The following is a 22,287-nucleotide window of genomic DNA, read 5'->3' as shown; positions in this document are numbered from 1 at the left end:
TCTGAAAGATCCAACGGGGGGTAATTGTTTGACGATTTGAGGTATTACAATCGAAATAAAATTAAAAGGAGTATTAGGCACCAAAAGTTGGAATATATACGAGATGGGGTATGGTGTGGTAATTAAACGTCTTGCGCAAGAAAAATTAAAACAGTATAATTAAGTGTTTATCAGATGTTAAGGTGATAAACTGGTATGAGTAATAGTGAACCAGATGGATTAGTCGACATATAAGGTGGTTGGAAAAAGTTGAGATGAAGAATAAAAGAATGGGTATTACTAAACCATTATATATATAAATTGTATAAAGCATGATGCGTAGAAGTATATTACTAAAAAGAACCATTTTACTTTTGCTTCCTATTGTTTTGCTACTTTTGTACTCGTTTACTATAAAGAAAGAATTTAAATTACATACAACTTTACACAAAGAAATGACTTGAAAACAATTTAACTCATTCACTACTTTGATTGTATTTAGCTTTTAGTAGCCCTTTCGGCCTAAAATTTTGGTACATACAAAAGCAAAACCATTGTTCGAGCTAAGTTTTATTGAAGAAAAAACAGCGCAAAAAACAATCCCGTTCATGTATTATGCACGCCATATATGCTTTCCAAAACAGCTTTCTCAAATAGGATCGATACTAAATAATCCACACTGGAAAGGGTAATATTCTAACTTACTTCTCATGTCAAAAATAACAACCTCATTTGGGTGAACATAGAAACAATTCTTTGGCGCACTTTTGTACGTCTAAACTGAAAAGCGTACACTTTTACGTTGTATTCTACGTTTTGTATATGACCCCATTGTAACAAAGTGATACTTTGATGCCTAAACGCTATAAACTTGAGAACCATATTCTACGTCTATATAATTGGCTGGACCTACATTTTGCGACAATTGTGGAATATATTTTTACATTTTTTTTTTTAATTTATCCATAACATCCGAAAAATTTGTCATTCAATTTCATTGACCATTTTCAATACGAGTAGCCGTTCAACAATAGTTACAAACAATCATAAGTTCTATATTAATTTTGGTTTCATTTCTGCATTGCATCAATGAACTTTGATTCTTTTTCTCAGGAAACAATTCTGTTCCACGTGAATAGCAACATTTGTAGCTTTGACTGTTCTAGACTTTTCTCACCGAGTTCCGCGTCTCGGTAATAAATGCCGAAGTATAACAATAACCTTTTTCATTCACCATCTAACACAAAAGGGTTTAAATTACACTTTTTCTTGACATTATCCTTTTAATATATGTGTAAGAACTTATTTTGGGGGTACCAATTAGAGCACCCCTTTAAGGAAATTATTAAAACCGGCCTATACGATACAATCGTTAATTTTATCATCTTCATCGTCAATAGAATGTTTCATTAACGTACTGAACACGCTGGTTCACATCCAAACGTGTGTTTTTCGAGGATACATTACTACTTCGAATTTATGCTATTTGTAGAATTTTGAGGATGGATCATACGACTTCGAGAGAATTACTTGCCAATGTTCCCTTATTTGGTCTCGTAACCATTTCACCAAGTGAATACGATCAAAGCAATAGAAACATGTGACCGAAAACAATACCGAAAAGTATTTAGTGTAGTGTCAAATCAGACGGTAAAAAAATTTTAATTCCGATATTCCCTCAAGAATAAATCTTGAAATTTGACAGCCTCATATCGGAACTAAAGTACATCAAATGGGTATTGGTATCATACACCAACACCAACAACACAAGGCGCCCTAAGAGCATAATGGCACAAATCCCAACCTACTCCCAAAGCGATAGCTACTCTATCTTACTCAGGAATCCACGTAGTTTGGTACTTTCCTTTCGTAGTTTGAGCCCAATTATTAAGCTATTTTTAGCAATTGTACATTGATTACACCTTATATTGCCGACACAGCTAACCAAAGAGACAAGCGATCAGTCCTCTGCTCTCAAGACTATGGTTGCATTGTTATTATGAGGTACAGGTCTGGGATGAGTTGTACCTGAACTAGTGGTGCGGCTACAAACACTACAATTTCTTTAGTTTCGCCCTATCTACATTCAAAATTCCAACTTTAGGTTTATCCTCACTCTACACCCTCAAGTACATTTCTTTCACGTATACCTCTTTATTTTAATAGACAAACTAAATAAAAGGTTGATAAATACACACGCCTTTTGTAAAGCTTACAATTTATCGTAGTATTCGGTGTAGTCTGGAACTTCTGGTTTCAAACCTTGTCTTTCTCTCTTTTCCTTGACAATCAAACCTGGTTTGGATGATGGGTCCTTAACGTCACCATTCAAGATAGACCAATGATCAAAGATCAATTGTGGGAAAGCTTGACCACCAGTAGCTTGTCTCAATTCACCAGTGAAACCGAAAGATTCGTTAACTGGCAAGTAAGCCTTGACAGTGAACAATGGAGTACCTGGTCTTTGTTCTTCAGAGATAACTTGACCTCTCTTCTTGTTCAAGACTGAGTAGATACCACCAATGGCGTTTTCTGGACATTGGATTTCAACCAAAAAGACTGGTTCTTGGATAGCTGGTTCAGCCAACAACATAGAAGCGTAGGTAACCCTTCTCATAGTTGGAATGATTTGACCACCACCTCTGTGAATAGCATCAGCATGCAAGGTAACATCCAAGATGTTAATTCTAACTGATCTACAGTTTTCACCAAAGATTGGACCTTCTTTGGTAGCCCATTGGAAAGCGGCAACGACAGAATCTTTGATTTCGTTCAAGTATTGAACGGCTTTAGTTTGATCAACAACCAAGTTAGGACCGTTACCATCTGGACCGAAACACCAAATCTTTCTGGCATCAGTGACATCCCAACCGTGCTTGTCAGCCAAGATTCTGGCTCTAGCCTTGAAATCATCTCTTGGGTTAATAACACCATTTTCAATATCCAATGAAACTTCTTCGTCAATTGGTTGAGCTTTAACATAGATTCTGTTATGCTTGTTTGGTGATTTGGACAAAGCAACCATTGATGATTCAGCTTCAACAGTTTCTCTGTAAGAAACGACTGGTGGTGAGACTCTAATTGGGACACCAGCGTGGTCATTTTCCAAATCGGACAAACAGATTTCCAAGTGCAATTCACCAGTGGCAGCAACAATGTGTTCACCGGATTCGTTCATGGAGGTCAAAACACATGGATCTGATTTGGACAATCTCTTCAAACCTTCAACCAATTTTGGCAAATCGTTAGCATTCTTAACTTCAACAGCAACTTGCACAACTGGGGAGACTGAGAATTTCATAACCTTCAAGTTGTGAGCGGACTCGTTGGTGGTGATGGTACCTGATTTCAACAAGAATTGATCAATACCAACTAAACCAACAATGTTACCAGCTGGACAGTCATCAATTTGTTCGACGTTTCTTCCCATCATCAAAACGGTTCTTTGAATAGATTTGATGAATAAATCTTCTTTCTTACCAACTTGATAGTTTGGACCTTGAATTCTAACTTTTTGACCAGACTTGACCGTACCAGCAAAAACTCTACCGAAGGCGTAGAATCTACCTTTATCGGAGGTTGGAACCATCTTGGAGACGTACAACATCAAGTCAGCTTTAGGGTCACAGTTTCTGATAGCGTTACAAATAGCATCGTCAGATGGACCTTCGTACAAAGTTTCAGCTCTGTAGTGTTGAGCAGTGACTGGAGATGGCAAGTGCAAGACAATCATTTCCAACAAAGCATCGGCAGCTGGCAAGAATTTTCTCATAACAACCTTCAACAAAGCTTTACCTTCCAATTCTTTTTCATCAGATTTCAAGTTGATTTCCAATTTTTCCAACAAAACTGGAATTTCATCCTTTTTGAAGTTCATGATGGCACCGAACAATCTGAAGATTGGGTCCAAAACAAACATGTTGAAAGCTCTTTCCAATGGTTTTCCATCAGCATCCTTGTCTTTGTTGGTCCATTTCTTGGTCTTTGGGTTAAAGTATGAGTCTCCCCACAATCTTTCCATCATCTTTGATCTGTCAACACCGAACTTCTTGGAGTACTTGGTAGCAAATTGTCTAACAGTGAAAGCCCAACCGTGCAAACCGGAACCGAAAGCAACAGTTCCCTTGTCTGGGAAAACTTGAGCGTCACCCAAAACTGGGTCAACGTAAGTGGAAATGATAACGTTAACGGATTCAACAGTTCTGGCAAAAGATTGGTACAAATCTTCCTTGGTGACTTGCAATTCCAACAAAGCTCTATCAACCTTGTTGATGATAACAACTGGCTTAATTCTTTCACCCAAAGCTTGTCTCAAGACAGTTTCGGTTTGGACACAGACACCTTCAACGGTATCAACGACAACCAAAGCACCATCAGTGACTCTCAAAGCAGCAGTGACTTCTGATGAGAAATCAACGTGACCTGGGGAATCAATCAAGTTAATCAAAAATGAGTTACCTTCAGTCTTTTGTTTAATGTCCTTAACATCTTCATCGGTCATACCAGCATACAATGAGATAGCAGTAGATTTGATGGTGATACCTCTTTCTTGTTCATCCTTTCTGGTATCCATAAATCTGGCTTCACCAGCCTTACCAGCTGAAATAATACCGGCCTTTTGGACCAATGAATCGGTCAAAGTAGATTTACCGTGATCGACGTGAGCAATGACGGACATGTTACGCACATTGGTAACCTTGTCCATCAAGTCACGGATTTGTTCAATAGTGAAAGCAACTACATGTGTTAGTTAGTATTTTGTCAATCAATCAGACAATCCATCATCGAATTGGAAAAAATTTGGGAGCAAAAAAAATTTTTCATCAATGATTAGCCACATGGTTTATGGGAATCACATCACGCTCTTCGACTCTAGTTCCTGTCGAGACTCAATCGATGTAAAGTTAAAGCCCCTGTGGTCCAATGTCTTGCTATTCTCAAAACATACCCATCTTGTAGTTTTTATTATGGTGTTAAATCCAATGAGTTGTTGGGAAGGGGGGGAAAAAGGTTATGTTAAATGAGAAGAAAAAAATTTTAAGTGACATCGAATGCCTATTCTGTGAATGGTAGTGTACCGATGGTTAAGAAAAAAAATTTCACTTTGGTTTATATTGTAGTTATTAATGGGTACACTACCCTTTGAGGAGAACAAATGTCAAAAGAGTAGTTATCACGACACGACTTTATAGAGCGGAGTCAATATCAATCAAATAAATTAAATTGAGCCGCTGAGTGAATTGCTTCTCTTCTACTAAGGATGCCATTGAATATCACTGTATTGATATCAGGCTCAGGTACAAATTTACAAGCTTTAATAGATGCACAAAATGATGGCAATTTACCCAACGGTGAAATAACCCAAGTCGTCTCATCATCAAGCACTGCTTACGGTTTAACAAGAGCTGAGAAGAGTAAGATTCCAACCAAAGTTCATGCGTTAAAAGATTACTATAAAGGTATTCCCAAGGAGGCAACCGATGAGAGGAAGGCAAAAAGAGAGCAGTTTAACATCGACTTGGCCAATCTTTTGATCTATGGGTCGGTTGACAAATCTAAAGAGGATGAAGAATACACCAAGCCTGATTTAATTGTTTGCGCAGGCTGGATGTTGATTTTAGCCCCATCAGTATTGAAACCATTGGAGGAGGCAGGAATCACTATCATAAATCTACACCCAGCTTTACCTGGTGCTTTTGATGGTACACATGCCATTGATCGTTGTTGGAAAGCCGGTCAAGATGGCGAAATTACCGAAGGAGGAGTTATGATCCACAAAGTTATTGCCGAGGTTGATCGTGGTGAACCTATATTGGTTAAGAAATTAGAGTTAAAGAAGGGCGAACCGTTGGAAGAATACGAGGAAAGAGTACATAAAGTGGAACATGTAGCTATTGTTGAAGGCACCAACAAGATATTGGAAGAGTTGATATTGACAAAGAAGCTAGATAAACTCATTCTATAGTTATGCTCTGTAAATAGATTGTATCCATGTGTCTAAATAAATTATTCACGTTTGCAAAACTTACAAGTTCTTGATAACTTCTTCAGTAAAACGTTGAGTAGTGGCAGTACCCTTCAAGTCACCAGTTCTGTTTTCTGGACCAGAAGCAATAGTCTTCAAGACAGCAGTTTCAATCTTTTCAGCATCACTGTTCAAGGACATGTGTCTCAACATCATACATGATGACAATAACAAAGCAGTTGGGTTAGCCAATCCCTTACCAGCAATGTCTGGAGCAGAACCATGGACAGCTTCGAAAATAGAAACAGTGTTACCCATATTACCGGACGGAGTCAAACCTAAACCACCAATCAAACCAGAAGACAAATCTGACATGATATCACCATACAAATTAGGCATAACCATAACAACATCCTTGTACAAACCTGGGTCTTGAGTTAATCTCAATGAAGTGTTGTCCAATAATTCAAATCCCAATTTGACATCTGGGTATTCTTGGGCAACTTCTTTAGCAGTGTTGACAAACAAACCATCAGACAATTTCATGATTGAAGCCTTGTGAACAACAACAACATGAGGTTTGTTGATTGATTTGGCGTATTCAAAAGCGTATCTAATAACTTTTTCAGATGCAGGTTTGGTAATTAATTTGATTGACTGAACGACACCTGGGACAATGGTGTGTTCAATACCAGAGTACTCACCCTCGGTATTTTCTCTAATCAAAACGGTATCAACATTCTTGTATGGAGTGTCGTAACCAACAATAGATTTACATGGTCTGACGTTGGCAAATAAGTTGAAAGTTCTTCTTAAAGTCAAGTTCATTGATGTGTGGCCCTTACCAACTGGTGTAGCCAAAGGACCTTTCAAAGCAACCAAGTTTCTATTTACTGAATCAACGGCTTCTTGTGGTAAAGTAGTTTTTCCATCAATCAATAATGGAGTGACATCAACTGGTTCCCATTCAATTGGAACATTAGCAGCAGCGTAAATATCTTTAACTGCTTGTGAAATTTCTGGACCAATACCATCACCCTCAATCAAAGTAACGGTGTAATTACCGTTCTCCTTTCTTTTACCGGTAAATTGACCAGCGATGAATGATCTAGTTAATGATGGACCAGTAACTGATCTAAGTGGAATAGATTTAGCAATTTGTCTCAACATTGCTTCTGTTTATGTGAATAAATTTGGAGGTTGAATTTAGGGAAATTGGATGAAAATATCTCAAGATGAAATGGTGAATTCAATGAGATTTTTTTTCTTTTGGCTCTCTTTGATGAACAGTTTAAACTTTTAAATCCTTTAATATTTTTTTTTCTTCCACGATGTAGTAGCACAATAGAACAAAGATTGTAGTACCGAAAGATCAGATTAATGTGGTAGAATACATCTACTTACACCTGGATTATTTAATGTATGCGTTATGGCTTAGTAGTGGAGATTGCATTTATTGAAGCAGTTAATATACTGCTCTCATATCGATTCAACCGTCTACTAATCCTCTACCTCGGAGTTATAAAGTCTTGCTCTCTCTCATCCAATTAAAATGATGAATTTCCCCTTTGTGACCATTTCCAAGTTTTGTCAATTTTTCGGACTCGATTTTTTTAATTGATGCAGAAGAGAAATATTAAATGTAGTGCAAATACAAAAAAAAACTCCGAAAGCTACCGGATAAACTGTCGGAATAGGGTTCATATCCATGGAAAGCTCAAATACACTCAACAAAAGAAGTTCAGTTTTGAGGAATAGAAGTAGACAATTTTGTAAGGAACATTCCTAGTTATGGCACCAAGCAATTGAACAAAAGATGGATTTTATTTCTTTGAAAACTTTGTTTTGCTCAATGTCAGCCAAGCCCAGAAGCAGTATGTAAACAGCAGTAACATCTCTTGATTATATCAAGAGTCACACAATGACTAAAGGAGAAACCTTATTTTCTATGCAAGGTTTGGACCTGTAGAGCTCCATACAGTAACTGAACAAACACATCAAGAATCCTGCTCACGCAATCGAACCATGATCGTGCCTCTTGTTGTCCCAAGCCGATCGGATGAATATTGACACCAAATTACCTACATAGCATCAAGTTTATGCTTTCGATGGATGTGAATATGTATCTCCTAACCACCTTAATACGAAACGCGTCTGAGAAAAAAAACACATTCTTGAATCTAGTCTGGAAAATAGACATGATAAATATCATCAACTGGAGAAATATCTACCTATTAACCATTCCATTGCGAATTGTCTTTACATTATCAAACTCATACATACACCCCGATGAACATTTTCAGTCCCTAGAAGTTCTTACAAACAAGATACTTGGTTTTGAAACGAATATACCTTGGGAATTTGAAAATCCTGCACCCGCAAGGAGTTATAGTCCATTGTATATCATATATGGTCCTATATTGTACTTCATCAAAAGCCTTAACTTGGAGTTGTCTCCAATACAGATTTGGTATATACTTCGATTACAAAATTGTCTTCTTAGTTGGTTGGTTACGGATTTTTGCTTGTATTGGATGTTACCAGTGAAACATGAACGAATTAAGGCTGTATTTTTCACACTGACTTCATTTGTAACGTTGGTGTTCCAAAACCATTTGTTTTCAAATAGTATCGAGACATTGTTGTTGGTGTCTACTATTTATATCGTTGATGACTTGAGATATATTCAAGAGCATCCAGATTTACATGGTGTAAAAAAAACCACCTCCTTGTTTGTGTTGGGAATGTTGGTGTCAATTGGTGTATTCAATAGAATTACATTTCCGGCATTCTTGATTCTTCCTGGTTGGTTTGTACTAACTTACATTGTCAGTCATTTGCCATCGGTAATACTTTTGGTGTTGGGATTTATTATTCCATCCATTGCATTTGTACTATTCGACACTTGGATGTATCAGTCAAAAGATTTTGTCGTCACACCATTGAACAATTTACTTTATAACGTGAATGTGGATAATTTGGAGCTACACGGTCTACACCCTTTGTACACACATGTACTTGTTAATTTACCCCAGATACTCGGTCCAGGCATATTATCCTTCATTTCGAAAAGGTATTGGAAAACAACCCCATTTTTATCAGTTACAAGCGGTCTCTTATTTCTTTCGTTGATTCCACATCAAGAGCTTCGATTTCTTATTCCTATTTTACCATTGTGCTGCTGTTGTTTTGATTTGACCCAAAAATGGGTCTCACCTTACTTGATCTATGTGTGGTATTTATTCAACTTAACTATGTCCTTATTAATGGGTGTGTTTCATCAAGGTGGAGTCGTTCCTATATTAAGCTACATACGTGAAAACGAATTGAAAGGCACTCAAATTTGGTGGCACACCTACTCCCCTCCACCTTGGTTGTTGGGAAGTCATTCTGTTGAAACAACCTCGTTAGATGGAGTCAAAAGATATGACAAAGACTATATTATAATTGATGCGATGGGGCTGGACTTAGAACAAGTCGAGGCTTCATTGTATAAAAGAGAGGAGCCAGTGTATTTGATCACTCCGATTGCTTCATTTCATAATTTCAATGATAGTCGCTTCAAACCAGTTTACAATTACACATATCATATCGATTTAGATCATTTAGACTGGCGCAATTTTCAGCTAGGCTTGGGCATGTATGAACTAATTCTATAAATCAGGGGTTTCAATTTTTTCCACAAAGACAACTGTATATTATATATATATTATTTATAGAACTCAAATTTGTCATGCTCAGTTCCTGTCTTGACTTGTGAACTGTATGCCTCTTCCAAATCACTTTGTAAAATCATATATCTATTTTTTCTCACCGCTCTCAAACCAGCTTCTTGCATGATGGCCGCTATCACGGCACCTGATAACGGATCATTTCTTATTATAAGCGAGTCCAAGTCGACTTCTGGAGCCAAGGACATCTTTGATGCGATAGTGGTGAATATCAACCTTCTTTCCCTTCTATCCTTCAAGTTTGGAAATTCAATCTTTCTGTCCAATCTACCCGGCCTCAACAACGCAGGATCCAACGTATCGGCTCTATTAGTTGCCATAATAACCTTGACATTTGACGTTTGGTCAAACCCATCCATTTGGTTTAACAATTCCAACAAGATTCTTTGAACTTCACGATCAGCACCAGTTTGGGCATCAAATCTTTTTGTCGCAATTGCATCTATCTCATCAATGAAAATTATTGCTGGTGAATTCTCTCTAGCTAATCTGAATACATCTCTAACCATTCTCGGACCTTCACCGAGATATTTTTGAACAAACTCGGAACCATTGATTCTTATAAATGAAGCCTTTGTAGCATTGGCAACAGCTTTAACCAACATCGTCTTACCAGTTCCTGGTGGACCATATAACAATACACCTCGTGGAGGGTCTATACCAATTTGACTATACAAATGCGATTGCTCTAATGGCAACTCCACTGATTCGACAATTTCTTGCTTTTGCATATCTAGACCACCAATATCGGCATACGTCACATCGGGCTTTTCGTTTTCTCCAACAATGGAAATAGAAGAGTCTGCTTCTGGAGGTAAAATATCAACCAATGCATTGGAATGACGATGTAATGCAACAGACGATGATGGTTTCAACAATTCACGATCCAAAGTGGATAAAATACGCACTACGTAGTTTGATCCAGTCGTTGATGAAACAATACCGGTATTTTCATCTATAGGTTCCAAGAATTGACCAATTACTAAAGGCACTGATTTAATTCTTTTGACTTCTTCTTGTGCTCGAATCAATTCTCGTTTCAAGTGACGTTGCTCATCTTTTATGTATTCTTCTTGTATCTTGATCAAGTTGAGCTCTTTCAATAGAGCTTTATGGCGCAAGAATATATCAGGGTTCCCGTCGATACTGGTCATCTTTAGTTGTGCTGGATAGTGGGATGAGTTGGAACAGTGCAAAGTAGTGGCAAATCTCAAGTGTTGAAGAAATTGTGTAGTGCGACAAAGTGGTTTTTATGCACCAAAATTTGTGTGTCGTGCGGATGTCAAATATTAGGCTACGAAGAAAAGAAGGATGACTGGTTGAGTGTACTTCGATCAAGCCTCAATCAGTTTATGGATAGGTTGTTTGTGTGATACAACTTTTTGCCACGTCTATAATCATCTATTTACAAAGTAGAGTGACAATCGAACCTAGACTACAAGCTAGGACACTTATTACCATCGTATATATTCCAAATTCAAATTTGTCTAGTTGTAACGACTTTACCTGAGGTGATATAATCGCCCGGTAATTGCGTACACATGCATCTTTGAAGCTTGACCATTTGCCCTTGAGTAGTTGAAGATGATAATCCAGAGATCCGGCGCCAGTGGTTTCATGTACAGTCTCCTTGACACTCGACTTCGATTGATCTTCACTTTGTTTGCTAACATCACCGTCTGCTTGTTCTAATTGTTCTATAATTGGCTCCAATATCTGTTTATTTTGTTGACTGATGCCAACCAACACATTTTTGACTTTATCTTCAAATCCCCTCACTAATTTCGCCCTTTTCCATGGTTCAACAAAAAAGGTGGCAATAACAAACAACAAGACGTTTAGTCCCATCAATACCCATGTACCCCAAGTGGATGACCTTCTGATCTTATCCGACCAGATTTGTTCTTCATGGTACCTCGTCAATATCAGTTGTGTTAACTTAAGTTGAATTCCATCAACCTTCAGCTCAGCATCTTGCAATTTCTGTTCACACTCTTGTTCATTATTTTCATTTTGGTGATCATTACGGTACAATTCAGTAAATCTTTCCAAATCTTGCAGCGACCAATTATGCTTTCTTGTTAATAGTTCGTTAACTTCTCGTTGTGAATGCGATCGTTTCTGTATCGCCTCACCATACTCCTGTTTACACTTTTTAACCTCTTCTTTAGCCTTCTTTAAGTCTTCTTCTTGTTCTTGAATAGATTTTTTCAACCGTTCTATTGCAGAGTAGCCAGTGACATCATTCAACGCCCTGGTCACAGTGAGTATTGTATCATGAGCCGAGTCCAAATAGTGGGATATCTTTTTCGTAATTGGACTTTGTTGTTTTGCTTTTTGAGAGGGCAAGTCTCCAATCTCCTCTTGAATAGTTTCATTTATTTCTTTGGCTAAATTTGGTATGTCTGATTCATCGGCTGCATCCTCTGTACTAGCAATTATTTTATTCTCTACTCTTAGGTTCTCTTCCTTATCGTTTTCCTCACTTTTCACAGTCTTTTCGTGGAATTCCTCGTCAACCCCTCGAAGCTGTCCAGAATCTGTAGTACTGAAATCTGCTTCGTGTTTTTTATTGGCCTTTGCAAGTTCTGACTTACGCTCATCTCTCTTTTTCTTTTCTTCCTCCTCCTGTTCCTTTTCCTTCAACTTTCTCGAAACTTCCCTCTCCTTTTCCAATTTCATTCGTTCCTCCTCGATCTTCTTTTGTTTTGATTCCTGGCCGAGATTGGTGCCTTCAATTATCTTGCGCAATTTTTCATCATTGATATTTGATAGGTAGTCTGGTTTCTTCGACTGTAGACGTATAGATGTGACAAAAAGCGGGCGTCGTAATAGTACTCTAGTGGCCCTTATACACAGAAACATTGTGTGCAGTTGGATCACTTTCAAAGCCGATAATTGGACTTGCAATATTTTCTACAAGCGAGAATAGATCCACGGGATTTTCAGAGATACGAAATTTACATCTCACTATTGCAATACAATCTGCTTAATTAGATGTACCTACTAAAAGTTTGTATCGGTCAATTCTTTAACCATTTTCCAGTTATCAGCCTCGGCATAATCCAAAACAATAATTCCCACACCCTTCTGGAAAGTTTCTTGAATGTTACCTTTAATCATGGCTTGGGAAATTGGCTCTGGCCAACAATTCTTGTCAAAAAAGTTAGAACCAGATGTAAAGTTGAGAAACAACTTATCATCATGGCTGTTTGTATAATCTTGTGCCCTTTTAGCCAAATCTTTGACGTATTGGATTTTCTTTGGCAAGTCGTCAGCAGATTGCACTTCACAAAAATCTTGCACAACAAAAGATCCACGATCGTCATTGGTGGTGTTGTATGACCACGATGATGCACCGAAACCAAATTGGCGTCTCAAGTTCTCATCTTGAACACCAAATCTTCTGAATAACAAAGCTTTACCACGAGCGTCTCTAACTCTTGGAATATCCGTGTTCAAGTACCATCTGTCCTTGTTTGGATTGACGTAGTGGTCCCAGATCAATTTACCGAATTCGTCATGCTGGTTGTCCCAGTCGTCAGAACCTTCTTGTTTGAGAGAAACAATAACTGTTTCGCTTCTGTTGTGTTCAAGAAAGGTATAAACTTCATCCAATACCTCAGTCAATTTCAAAGGAAATGGGATCTTGACTGGAAATTTTCCATGAATGACCTGCAAATCCTTTTTGTTATCACCAACGAATAACTTACCCACTCTAATATCAAGGAATCTAACACCGTGTTCCAATTGCTCAGTGACACTAGCGCCTTGACATTGTACTGATGGTAAAGCAGTGTGACAAGCTGCAGAATTGTGAGTACCAGGAATTGACAACTTTGAGATCTTAGTATCGTCGTTGATCTCTCCAATCCAATTTTTGTAATTAACCATTGTGAAAGTTAGCTGTGAGAGTAAATTAGTTATGAACAATCGAGAAGGAATTACTTCCCCTTAAATACACGGGATGAAATTTTTTTGTCGACCTTCAAGTGAAATTCCGTATACAATAAGGGTTCCATTTTAGATAGTTTTGTGTAACAGTCGATTACATAATTAGTAACGGTCTACAAAGTCTACTCCGCCGCGTCGGATGGAGAAGGGGTCCGTCAAGAACAGAGACAAGACGATGCTGAAACTATTGGCTATATCAGCCCTCAGACCCATCTTACAATTTAACGCAATGACAGTCCATTTATCTAACCTAATTTTCTCTAACTACCTATTCATTCTTTTCCTTCCTCTTATAATAGTCCTCCTCTTCCTTTATTACAGATTCCTCGCTATGGTTTGGCACAACATAGATATCCTTATTCTTCACTTCAACCTTGGCAACCTCACCTTCTTGAATTTGTCCTTTCAACATAAGCATAGCAAGTGGGTTCAATAATTTCTTTTGGATGACTCTATTCAATGGTCTTGCACCATAAATCGGACTGTATCCTTGTTCAATCAATGCGTCTTTGGCCGGTTGGGTCAATTCCAATACGATACGTTTATCCAACAAACGGTCGTCAATCTCGCGCAATCTGATATCCAAAATATCCTTCAATGACTTCTTAGATAATCTATTAAACACTAATGTGTCGTCCAAACGGTTCAAAAATTCAGGTGGATAATGGTGTTTCAAGTTATCCAACACTTGTTGCTTAACCTCTTTATTGATATGTCCATCTTCATGCGTGTTCTTGTCATTTAACAAAATATCTTGACCAATATTCGAAGTCATTATGATAATTGTGTTTTTGAAACTTACTTTCGTACCATGTGAATCTGTCAATGAACCTTCATCCAAAACCTGCAACAACACTTTGGCGATATCTGGATGTGCTTTTTCAAATTCATCAAACAATACTATACTGTATGGTTTTCTTCTAACGGCTTCTGTCAACTCACCTCCTTCTTCATAACCAACATAACCTGGTGGCGCAGAAAGTAATCTCGAGATTGAATGCTTTTCTTGGAATTCCGACATATCAAATCTCACGATGGCATTTTCATCATTGAAAAGAAACCCTGCCAAGGCTTTGGTTAAAGCGGTCTTACCACAACCTGTTGGACCAAGGAACATAAATGAAGCAATTGGTCTGTTCTCGTTTGTTAAACCAGCCCTTTGCAATCTCACTGCATCCGAAACAGCATGAATAGCTTCGTCTTGACCAACAACTTCTTGTTTCAAAATGACTTCCATATCCAAAAGCTTGTCCTTATCACCTTTCAATAAGCTACTAACAGGAATTCCAGTCATTTTGGATATAACCCCAGCAATATCATCTGATGTTACCGAGTCATGTAGAAGGGTACTGGATCTGGAAGCTTGTTCTGACTGAGTCAACTTGAGCAATTTAGATTGTAACTCAGGAATTACAGCGTATTGTATCCTCGAGGCAGTAGCATAATCTCCATCTCTCTGGCTCAGGTCTAACTCGTGCCTAGCCTCTTCCAATTTCGATTTAGCCTCCTTTACGTCGTCAATGACTTTCTTCTCAGACTCCCATTGTTTGGTTAATTCATCGAGATCCTTCTTTTTGACCTCCAAATCTTCCTCCAACTTAATTCTTCTATCTTTAGAAAGCTGATCCTCCTCTTTCCTCAAGGACTCTAATTCTATTTCAATAGTCATAATTTGTCGATCCAACTTAGCTATTGCATCAGGTCTCGATTCGTGTTGTAACCTCAAAGTAGAACTAGCTTCATCTACTAAGTCTATTGCTTTATCTGGTAAAAATCTGTCTGTAATATATCTGTTGGAATACGTTGCTGCTGTAACCAATGCTGAATCTAAGATTCTGACACCGTGATGAACTTCGTATTTTTCCTTCAATCCTCTAAGAATGGATATCGTATCTTCAACAGTAGGTTCACTGACTTGAACTGGAGAAAACCTTCTAGCCAAAGCGGCATCTTTTTCAACGTATTTCCTGTACTCGTCAAGAGTAGTGGCACCACACATTGACAATTGGCCCCTGGCTAATGCCGGTTTGATCATGTTGCTAGCATCAATCGACCCTTCAGCTTTACCTAAACCCATCAACAAATGGAATTCATCAATAAATAAAATAACCTGACCATGCTTGTCTTCCACTTCTTTCAAAATTGATTTCAACTTGCTCTCAAAATCCCCTCTAAACTTGGCGCCACTAATGATTCCCGCCAAATCTAATGTAATGATATGCTTGTCTTTCATTGACTCGGGAACCTCTCCTTTGATGATACGTTGAGCCAAACCCTCCATGATTGCTGTTTTACCGACACCTGCTTTCCCGACTAATATTGGATTGTTCTTAGTTCTCCTCGATAATATCTGTATTGTACGGCGAATTTCTTCATCACGTCCTAATACTGGATCCAATTTACCGTCTTTTGCTAGTTGCGTTAAATCAGTACCATACTTTTCCAATGCAGGTCTATTATCCTGGTCATCCGGGTTTTGCTGCATCTGCAATGACCTCGGGGTTGATGAATGGAACCCTCTGATTTGGTGCAAATGACCTACGTTGTGACGGAGCAACATAAATGAAGTTGCCGTCGCCTGCGATTGCTGTGGAGGTGATTGTTTACATTGCGGTTGTGATAAACATTTGGCTGTAACTGGCAAATAAGTCTGTGTCAAGCGGAAACTTGGAACTGTTCTTAGTACTCTATTTCTAGTAATTTTCGATGATAACATTTTTGATTAGAGCGATCGTGTAATAATAACTGTATATATTTGGAGAATGCTGAAAATATTAATTGGCAAATTTCATCAAATATATAGCAATGTATTCTTTTATTGTCCTTGAATACGGAGATGAATGATATGTCTAGATTGTTAAGGGGTGGTACAAAAATGATGGAATTTTTAGAGTCAGTAGAAGTTCATAGAACACAAAGAAATTTCTGGAACACAAGCGAATTATCAAAGAGGAAAATAAAGTCACGCTCAAAATCTGGAGCTTATATAGTAGCAGTAACTACTTTAGAGGAGTTCAGGGGTAACCTTTACACTACTGAATGGTAGTTTTAGAGGATAGGCTGTTTGTCCTCTTAAATCACGCTCTTTTTAATGCCAGTAATTTATTTCTTCATCTGGTCACGTGATCGATGGAAGATATTAGTTCTACTCTTCACTATTACTATCGGTGTATAGCCCAGGCCAACTTAGGTCTTACTTTATGATGATAGTCAGGTTACAACTGGTATCAAGAGGGCCAATTAACATTGCATAGTTTTCATTGTATGTGTTAATTACCTTAATTTTTGATATTTATGAAGCTTTGGTGCCAATATTTGATAATAATGTAGAGAGGATAACATGAATCACTGCCTACAATACATGCTCAGTAAATGTAAAACAAAGTCTATAATATTCCTAATTATACAATGTTGTTCGAAATAAACCTCCAATTCATAATAAAAAATAACTACCCGTAATATACCCGCAAAAATAATGGCCAAATTTCAATTAATTCTTTATTGAACCCTGTCGATACTTTTCTGCCCCCTATTGTCGTCCATAGTGTGTGTTACATCTTCTTCTTCGTCACTCCACATTTCATAATCATTTACATATTCATCATCATACTCGTCTAAATCAACAACTTGGCTGTCGTGCTCACTATCCTGAATTGATACACGATTGGAGTCAGTATCTTCAGTTTGTGTGGTTGCTTCGTTACTTACATCGTGTCCAGCACGATTTTGTTGGCGAGTTGCACCTGCATCTCCTATCCTTTCTTGCGTCGATCGAATTTCACGCAATTCAAATTCACGATCTTGCAAGGGAATTGCGGTTGTCCTTTCTTCGGATCCTTCTGAGTTAGTCAGCGTAAAATACTCCTTTAGGCTATCATCCGATCTTTCTTCAACATGATTGATTGTTGTTTGTCCCGTAAACTTGTTGATTATCCAATCCAAAAGATTATCAAGCTTGGTAGTTTTCTTTGCCGAATCATTATTTTTGAAACTAACAATATCTTCATAACTAATTCTCCTTCCTAGAACATTCATAAGTTCATACCTTTTTTCAAGAATCCAAATATTGTAGATCCATTCCCAAATGGTTGTTAGCAAGATTATTTCAATCAAATACGGAATGAGAACTAACCATGTTCTCACTAACCACCGCAATCTAAACAATGAAACATGAAGTATATTAATGACAACGTCCAAGATGAAGAAGAACCAAACTAATGTAGCCAAAGGCAACAACTTCCTCGAGTAACAGATTTTACGTGGATTCTTCATAACCGTTGTATAATATGCAAGAACTCCAAGAAACCAAATTGCAACAACAAGTCTCAATGTTACACATGCAATATCCCAACGATGGTATGCGGAGAAATCTTCCATTTCATGGGTTATATAATCCCTTGTGGTAAATGTTACTTGAAAGTATGCGTAAATCGCAATATACAACCCCATAATTATAAAATTGATAATTGATGTAATAAGCTTATACTTCAGTCGTACTAGTCGTTGAATAATTTGGAACCAAGACAGCATAGTGAAGGCCTGTGTTAAAATCATCAATATTCGATAGACATTATTGTCGTAAAGTTTGCAATTTAGTTTTATTATATCCAAGTTGTCTTCGTAATACTCGACTTCAGCTGCTTTGGTAAGTCTATCAAGTAATACACTGGTAACTATGGCATAAAATATTGTTGTGATTTGAGCCAACCACGGCTTTCTTCTATGCTTTTGAGTCAAGTATAGTAGTAAACTTAACATCCAGCAAGACACACACGAACCACATAATGTGAAAAGAAGGGCAATAAAAGTATCACCGTTGTCTCGTTCATTGTATGGGCTCCCATCGAATTTTAGTGGAACACTATTCTGATTATACTGAGAAGTTGAGTTTTCTTGTTGAGACACCAACCCGATAAGACGTGGAATGGAACAGTTGGTGATAAAATATGCTGGTAGAATTTGATGAAGGTTAGTTGCATTGTTCCATGTTTGGTTGTAGTGATTTAATAGTTTTATAGTGCCGTTTGTTAAAGAATAAACCGAACAGTTTATGGGTATATTGCTATGCAGTAGATATATTAGTGAGTTATTCCCCATCGCGGGATCCAAAGGCGGTATATAATTTTCAAACGACATAGCTGAGACATTTGCAAAAGAGGAAAACGTCTTTTCTTTTATACTCCTGTGTTGTGCAAATACGCTTGGCTCTGTACTCCTTCAAATCTTTTTCCATACATAAGAAAAATAATTAATTTTCTTTTTCTTCTTGTTGTCCTCCTCGTAACAAAATTTTACTCAAAGTAAAGTATAATGTCCACTATTTCTCAAACTGTGGGATTCTACTATTGCAGTGTTTTGTAGCTAGTCGTCTCCAATAGATACTTTTATACAACCTCATTGGACATAAATGCTATGTCAATATGCGTTTACGTTGATGGTGTAACAAAATCGTAATATATAGTCATCTGTAATGTACTGTGTGAAATTAATTTCTTGGTATTGGATTCTTATTGTGTTGTGTATTAAATTGTATTTTGTCTTTATTTAATTTCTTGGAGTGTCGTGAAAAGTCTCCTTTGATTCCACGACAAATCTTCGATGTTATACCTCCGTTACACGTGACTACTTTACCTATATTATTCCATTCTTCCGATAATTTTCAGGAAGCAAAAAAAAACAAATCAAAAACTTTTTGTTCAATTGCGTCTAGCAGAGAATTGCAAGTACCGAGGCAGGAATTGTTGCAAAGCTTGGTATTCATAGCATCTTTTCGATCCGACAATGTCTTTGGGAAATGACAATGACTTATCACAAAATTTACAGGCTTTAGACCTAAATAATCAACAACCTTCGTCACATTCATCCAAGAAGAGATCAAGAAGAGCATTTCACACAAACTTTAATTCACCTGTCGCAACCGCAGCACCATCTGTAGCACCCACACCAGCACCTATAGCCTCCCCTGGCATTCCACAAACTTCAGGATTTGGTGAAGCATCAAATTTACAACCCCCAGGGACACAATTCCCACTACAAAGTCAACCTATTGCGGTAAGTTACGAGTCACCTAATGCGCAACAATCGGTGCCGTCTTTACAAGCACATAGATATTTGGAACAGAAGGAATATGATACACCAAATGAAGAGGGAAACTACAAGTCGTTTTTAACATTTTCTGAAACCGTCCCACCTGATGCAGGTGTTCAGTTTCACTTCACTGATCAAGGAACAGCCTCCTCCAAGTATATGCGCTCCACGATGTATTATGTTCCCGAATCAGAAAAATTAAGACTGGCAAGTAAACTACCAGTTGCAGTTACAATTAGACCGTTTGCTCCTCTCTTGGAGACTGAGGAACCTGTACCGACAGTTGAATTTCAAAATGATAATAGCCCCGAGACCATTTCAAGTAGTGACGACCCATTGAGTAAAGGTCCCTTAAGATGTCATAGATGTCGAGCTTATGTCAATTCGTCTATGCAATTCACCCACAATCAAAGATTTATTTGTAATATTTGTCAGTTTGCCAACAATGAAGTCCCACCAGAGTATGCATCGGCACTTGATGCCAGGGGTTTTAGAATTGACAAATTTGTCCGTCCAGAATTGCACAAAAGTGTTTATGACATGCGCGTACCAAAGGAGTACAACTTTGGAGCTAGTAATAAAAATCCAGAACAATTGCATATTGTATTTTTGGTTGATATCTCAGAAAATAGTATTAAACAAAATTTACCCGTTTTGGTTAGTGAATCTATCAGAGCAACATTATTCAGTTACAATGAAGAGGTTGAAAAGCCAACCCCTTATAAAATAGCCATCATGGCGTTCGACAAAAAGTTGCATTTCTTTAACTTGTCGGCCAAGCTTGAAAGGACGCAGATATCTATCTCTTCAGACCTCGAAGATCCCTTCGTTCCATTCGATGAAGGATTATTTGCAGATCCCGAAGAAAGTAGGTTTGTCATAGAGGATGCATTGAACTATCTCGAACAGTTGTGCAATTCTGAGACACGTGTATTTGATCTGGAGCCGTGCTTTGCAGTTGCTTGCAAAACTGCGGGCATGTGTTTGGACATGCATGGCGGTGGTAAGATAGTTTCCGTGTTATCTAATCTTCCATCTTGGGGTCCTGGAGGTTTGAGATATAAGGACAACAAAGCTGTTGGTAGAACTCCTGCACCCGAAGTGGAAAAGAAAATATTTTTACCAGACAACGAGTATTATAAAAGCATGACGAAAGAATTTATCGAAAAGAGTGTTGGTTTGGACCTCCATATCGCGTGTCATACCTCTGTTGATCTTTCGAATATAGGTTTCTTAGTTTCATCAACGGGTGGCGAATTAACACGCTGGCCAAATTTGTACTATGAAAGAGATGGTCGTTTGTTTAATGCAAAATTCAAGAACTCAGTGGTCAACACAACCGGTTATCAAGGGCAGTTGAAATTGCGTTGCTCAAATGGGTTGCAAGTCATCGATTATTACGGTACCTCCTCGTCTATAAGAGATGCAAGTATTTTGGGATCAGTGCAAGATCCTGTAGTACCTGTATTGAGCAAGGATCATACGTTTACAGTGTTACTTCAATATGATGGTACCCTCAGTCGAAAGTTGGATTGCCATTTCCAAGCTGCTTTGCTCTACACTGACAATTATGGTCAAAGAAAGGTACGCGTAATTAACTTGGTTTTGGCAGTGACTAATAAGCTAGAGGATGTGTTTAATTTTGCCGATGAGAATGCCATCGTTGCAACCTTGGTTAGGGATACTCTTAATTTTGTTGGTCAGCAAACATTGGCTGAATTAAGAGAGTCTCTTAATACTAGATTGGTCGATGTTTTTTCTCAATATAGAGCTATGACCGAGTTCGGCCACAATCTGGTAAAGACAATGAGCAACAATTTATTATTCCCTGACTCGTTAAAGCATTTACCCATTTACATCTTGAGCTTTTTGAAGACACATGCAATCAATGCATCTACCGGATTATCTGCAGACGCTAGATTGGTTGACTTGTTCAACATGTTGAACATGCCTTTAGAAAGATTAATGTACCATTTGTATCCCGCATTGATTGAGTTGCACTCGTTGACTCCAGAAGAAGGAACCATAGACGAGGCAACTGGCTTCACTATTCTTCCCCAATATAAAGACTTGACATTGAAGATTTTGGATAGAGGTGTTTACATCTTATGCGATGGAATAAGAGTGTACGTTTGGCTTGATCCGGAAGCAAACATCATGTTGATAAAGGATCTATTTGGTGAGCAATATGAAAGCATTGAGGAAATTGATGCATTTATTGATGAATTGCCTGATTTACAGTCAGAAATTTCCCAACAAGCTCGTACCTTGATTCGTTTTTTGAATAAGCATATTGTTGGTGTTGAATCTCCTTCAGTACAACTTATCCGCAAAGGTCTTGATGGTTCTGAACTTACATTTAAAGAATTATTACGAGAGGATGCTTTTGGAGGCGCTATGAAGGCTACAAATGGAATTGGTTTCGCTGAATATCTCACTAGTTTGCATAAAGCCATAAAAGTTCAATTGGAGAGCGACAAAGCATCGCAAATTATCCGACAATCGATTTCAACCGTTGAACATGACACCGGAACTTTGGCACAAAGGTTTATAAACTTCTAAGCTAAGTTC

At 37.9% G+C, this 22,287-nt stretch overlaps 10 protein-coding genes across 10 annotated transcripts; 3 read left to right on the top strand and 7 right to left on the bottom strand. All coding sequences in view use genetic code 12, as the record gives it.

Annotated features, from left to right (window-relative positions):
• Positions 1 to 2,191: 2,191 nt before the first annotated feature.
• On the bottom strand, positions 2,192 to 4,931 carry CORT_0A10970 (Eft2 Elongation Factor 2 (eEF2); the record flags this gene model as incomplete). Its single annotated transcript, XM_003866872.1, has 2 exons — positions 2,192 to 4,716; positions 4,928 to 4,931. The coding sequence occupies 2 exons, from the start codon at positions 4,929 to 4,931 to the stop codon at positions 2,192 to 2,194; spliced, it is 2,529 nt and encodes an 842-aa protein (XP_003866920.1).
• Positions 4,932 to 5,239: 308 nt separating this feature from the next.
• On the top strand, positions 5,240 to 5,944 carry CORT_0A10960 (Ade8 phosphoribosylglycinamide formyl-transferase; the record flags this gene model as incomplete). Its single annotated transcript, XM_003866871.1, has 1 exon — positions 5,240 to 5,944. One exon carries the CDS (start codon positions 5,240 to 5,242, stop codon positions 5,942 to 5,944), a length of 705 nt encoding a protein of 234 aa, XP_003866919.1.
• A 60-nt stretch (positions 5,945 to 6,004) lies between these two features.
• On the bottom strand, positions 6,005 to 7,114 carry CORT_0A10950 (Idh2 mitochondrial NAD-isocitrate dehydrogenase subunit; the record flags this gene model as incomplete). The annotated part of the gene is made up of 1 exon (XM_003866870.1): positions 6,005 to 7,114. One exon carries the CDS (start codon positions 7,112 to 7,114, stop codon positions 6,005 to 6,007), a length of 1,110 nt encoding a protein of 369 aa, XP_003866918.1.
• A 929-nt stretch (positions 7,115 to 8,043) lies between these two features.
• Positions 8,044 to 9,603, top strand: CORT_0A10940 (Smp3 mannosyltransferase of glycosylphosphatidylinositol (GPI) biosynthesis; the record flags this gene model as incomplete). Its single annotated transcript, XM_003866869.1, has 1 exon — positions 8,044 to 9,603. The coding sequence occupies one exon, from the start codon at positions 8,044 to 8,046 to the stop codon at positions 9,601 to 9,603; it is 1,560 nt and encodes a 519-aa protein (XP_003866917.1).
• A 50-nt stretch (positions 9,604 to 9,653) lies between these two features.
• Positions 9,654 to 10,829, bottom strand: CORT_0A10930 (Pr26 protein; the record flags this gene model as incomplete). The annotated part of the gene is made up of 1 exon (XM_003866868.1): positions 9,654 to 10,829. The coding sequence occupies one exon, from the start codon at positions 10,827 to 10,829 to the stop codon at positions 9,654 to 9,656; it is 1,176 nt and encodes a 391-aa protein (XP_003866916.1).
• A 247-nt stretch (positions 10,830 to 11,076) lies between these two features.
• CORT_0A10920 (She9 protein) lies at positions 11,077 to 12,540 on the bottom strand (the record flags this gene model as incomplete). The annotated part of the gene is made up of 1 exon (XM_003866867.1): positions 11,077 to 12,540. One exon carries the CDS (start codon positions 12,538 to 12,540, stop codon positions 11,077 to 11,079), a length of 1,464 nt encoding a protein of 487 aa, XP_003866915.1.
• A 141-nt stretch (positions 12,541 to 12,681) lies between these two features.
• Positions 12,682 to 13,569, bottom strand: CORT_0A10910 (Plc2 phosphatidylinositol (PtdIns)-specific phospholipase C (PI-PLC); the record flags this gene model as incomplete). The annotated part of the gene is made up of 1 exon (XM_003866866.1): positions 12,682 to 13,569. The coding sequence occupies one exon, from the start codon at positions 13,567 to 13,569 to the stop codon at positions 12,682 to 12,684; it is 888 nt and encodes a 295-aa protein (XP_003866914.1).
• A 328-nt stretch (positions 13,570 to 13,897) lies between these two features.
• CORT_0A10900 (Hsp78 hypothetical proteineat-shock protein) lies at positions 13,898 to 16,345 on the bottom strand (the record flags this gene model as incomplete). Its single annotated transcript, XM_003866865.1, has 1 exon — positions 13,898 to 16,345. One exon carries the CDS (start codon positions 16,343 to 16,345, stop codon positions 13,898 to 13,900), a length of 2,448 nt encoding a protein of 815 aa, XP_003866913.1.
• A 782-nt stretch (positions 16,346 to 17,127) lies between these two features.
• CORT_0A10890 (Dfg16 protein) lies at positions 17,128 to 18,765 on the bottom strand (the record flags this gene model as incomplete). The annotated part of the gene is made up of 1 exon (XM_003866864.1): positions 17,128 to 18,765. The coding sequence occupies one exon, from the start codon at positions 18,763 to 18,765 to the stop codon at positions 17,128 to 17,130; it is 1,638 nt and encodes a 545-aa protein (XP_003866912.1).
• A 645-nt stretch (positions 18,766 to 19,410) lies between these two features.
• CORT_0A10880 (Sfb3 protein) lies at positions 19,411 to 22,278 on the top strand (the record flags this gene model as incomplete). The annotated part of the gene is made up of 1 exon (XM_003866863.1): positions 19,411 to 22,278. One exon carries the CDS (start codon positions 19,411 to 19,413, stop codon positions 22,276 to 22,278), a length of 2,868 nt encoding a protein of 955 aa, XP_003866911.1.
• Positions 22,279 to 22,287: the final 9 nt, after the last annotated feature.

This window comes from Candida orthopsilosis, assembly GCF_000315875.1.
Source record: "Candida orthopsilosis Co 90-125, chromosome 1 draft sequence".
Lineage (NCBI taxonomy): Eukaryota > Fungi > Ascomycota > Pichiomycetes > Serinales > Debaryomycetaceae > Lodderomyces > Lodderomyces orthopsilosis.
Note: the sequence above shows the minus strand (reverse complement) of the source record. Positions and strands in the feature narration are given on the sequence as shown.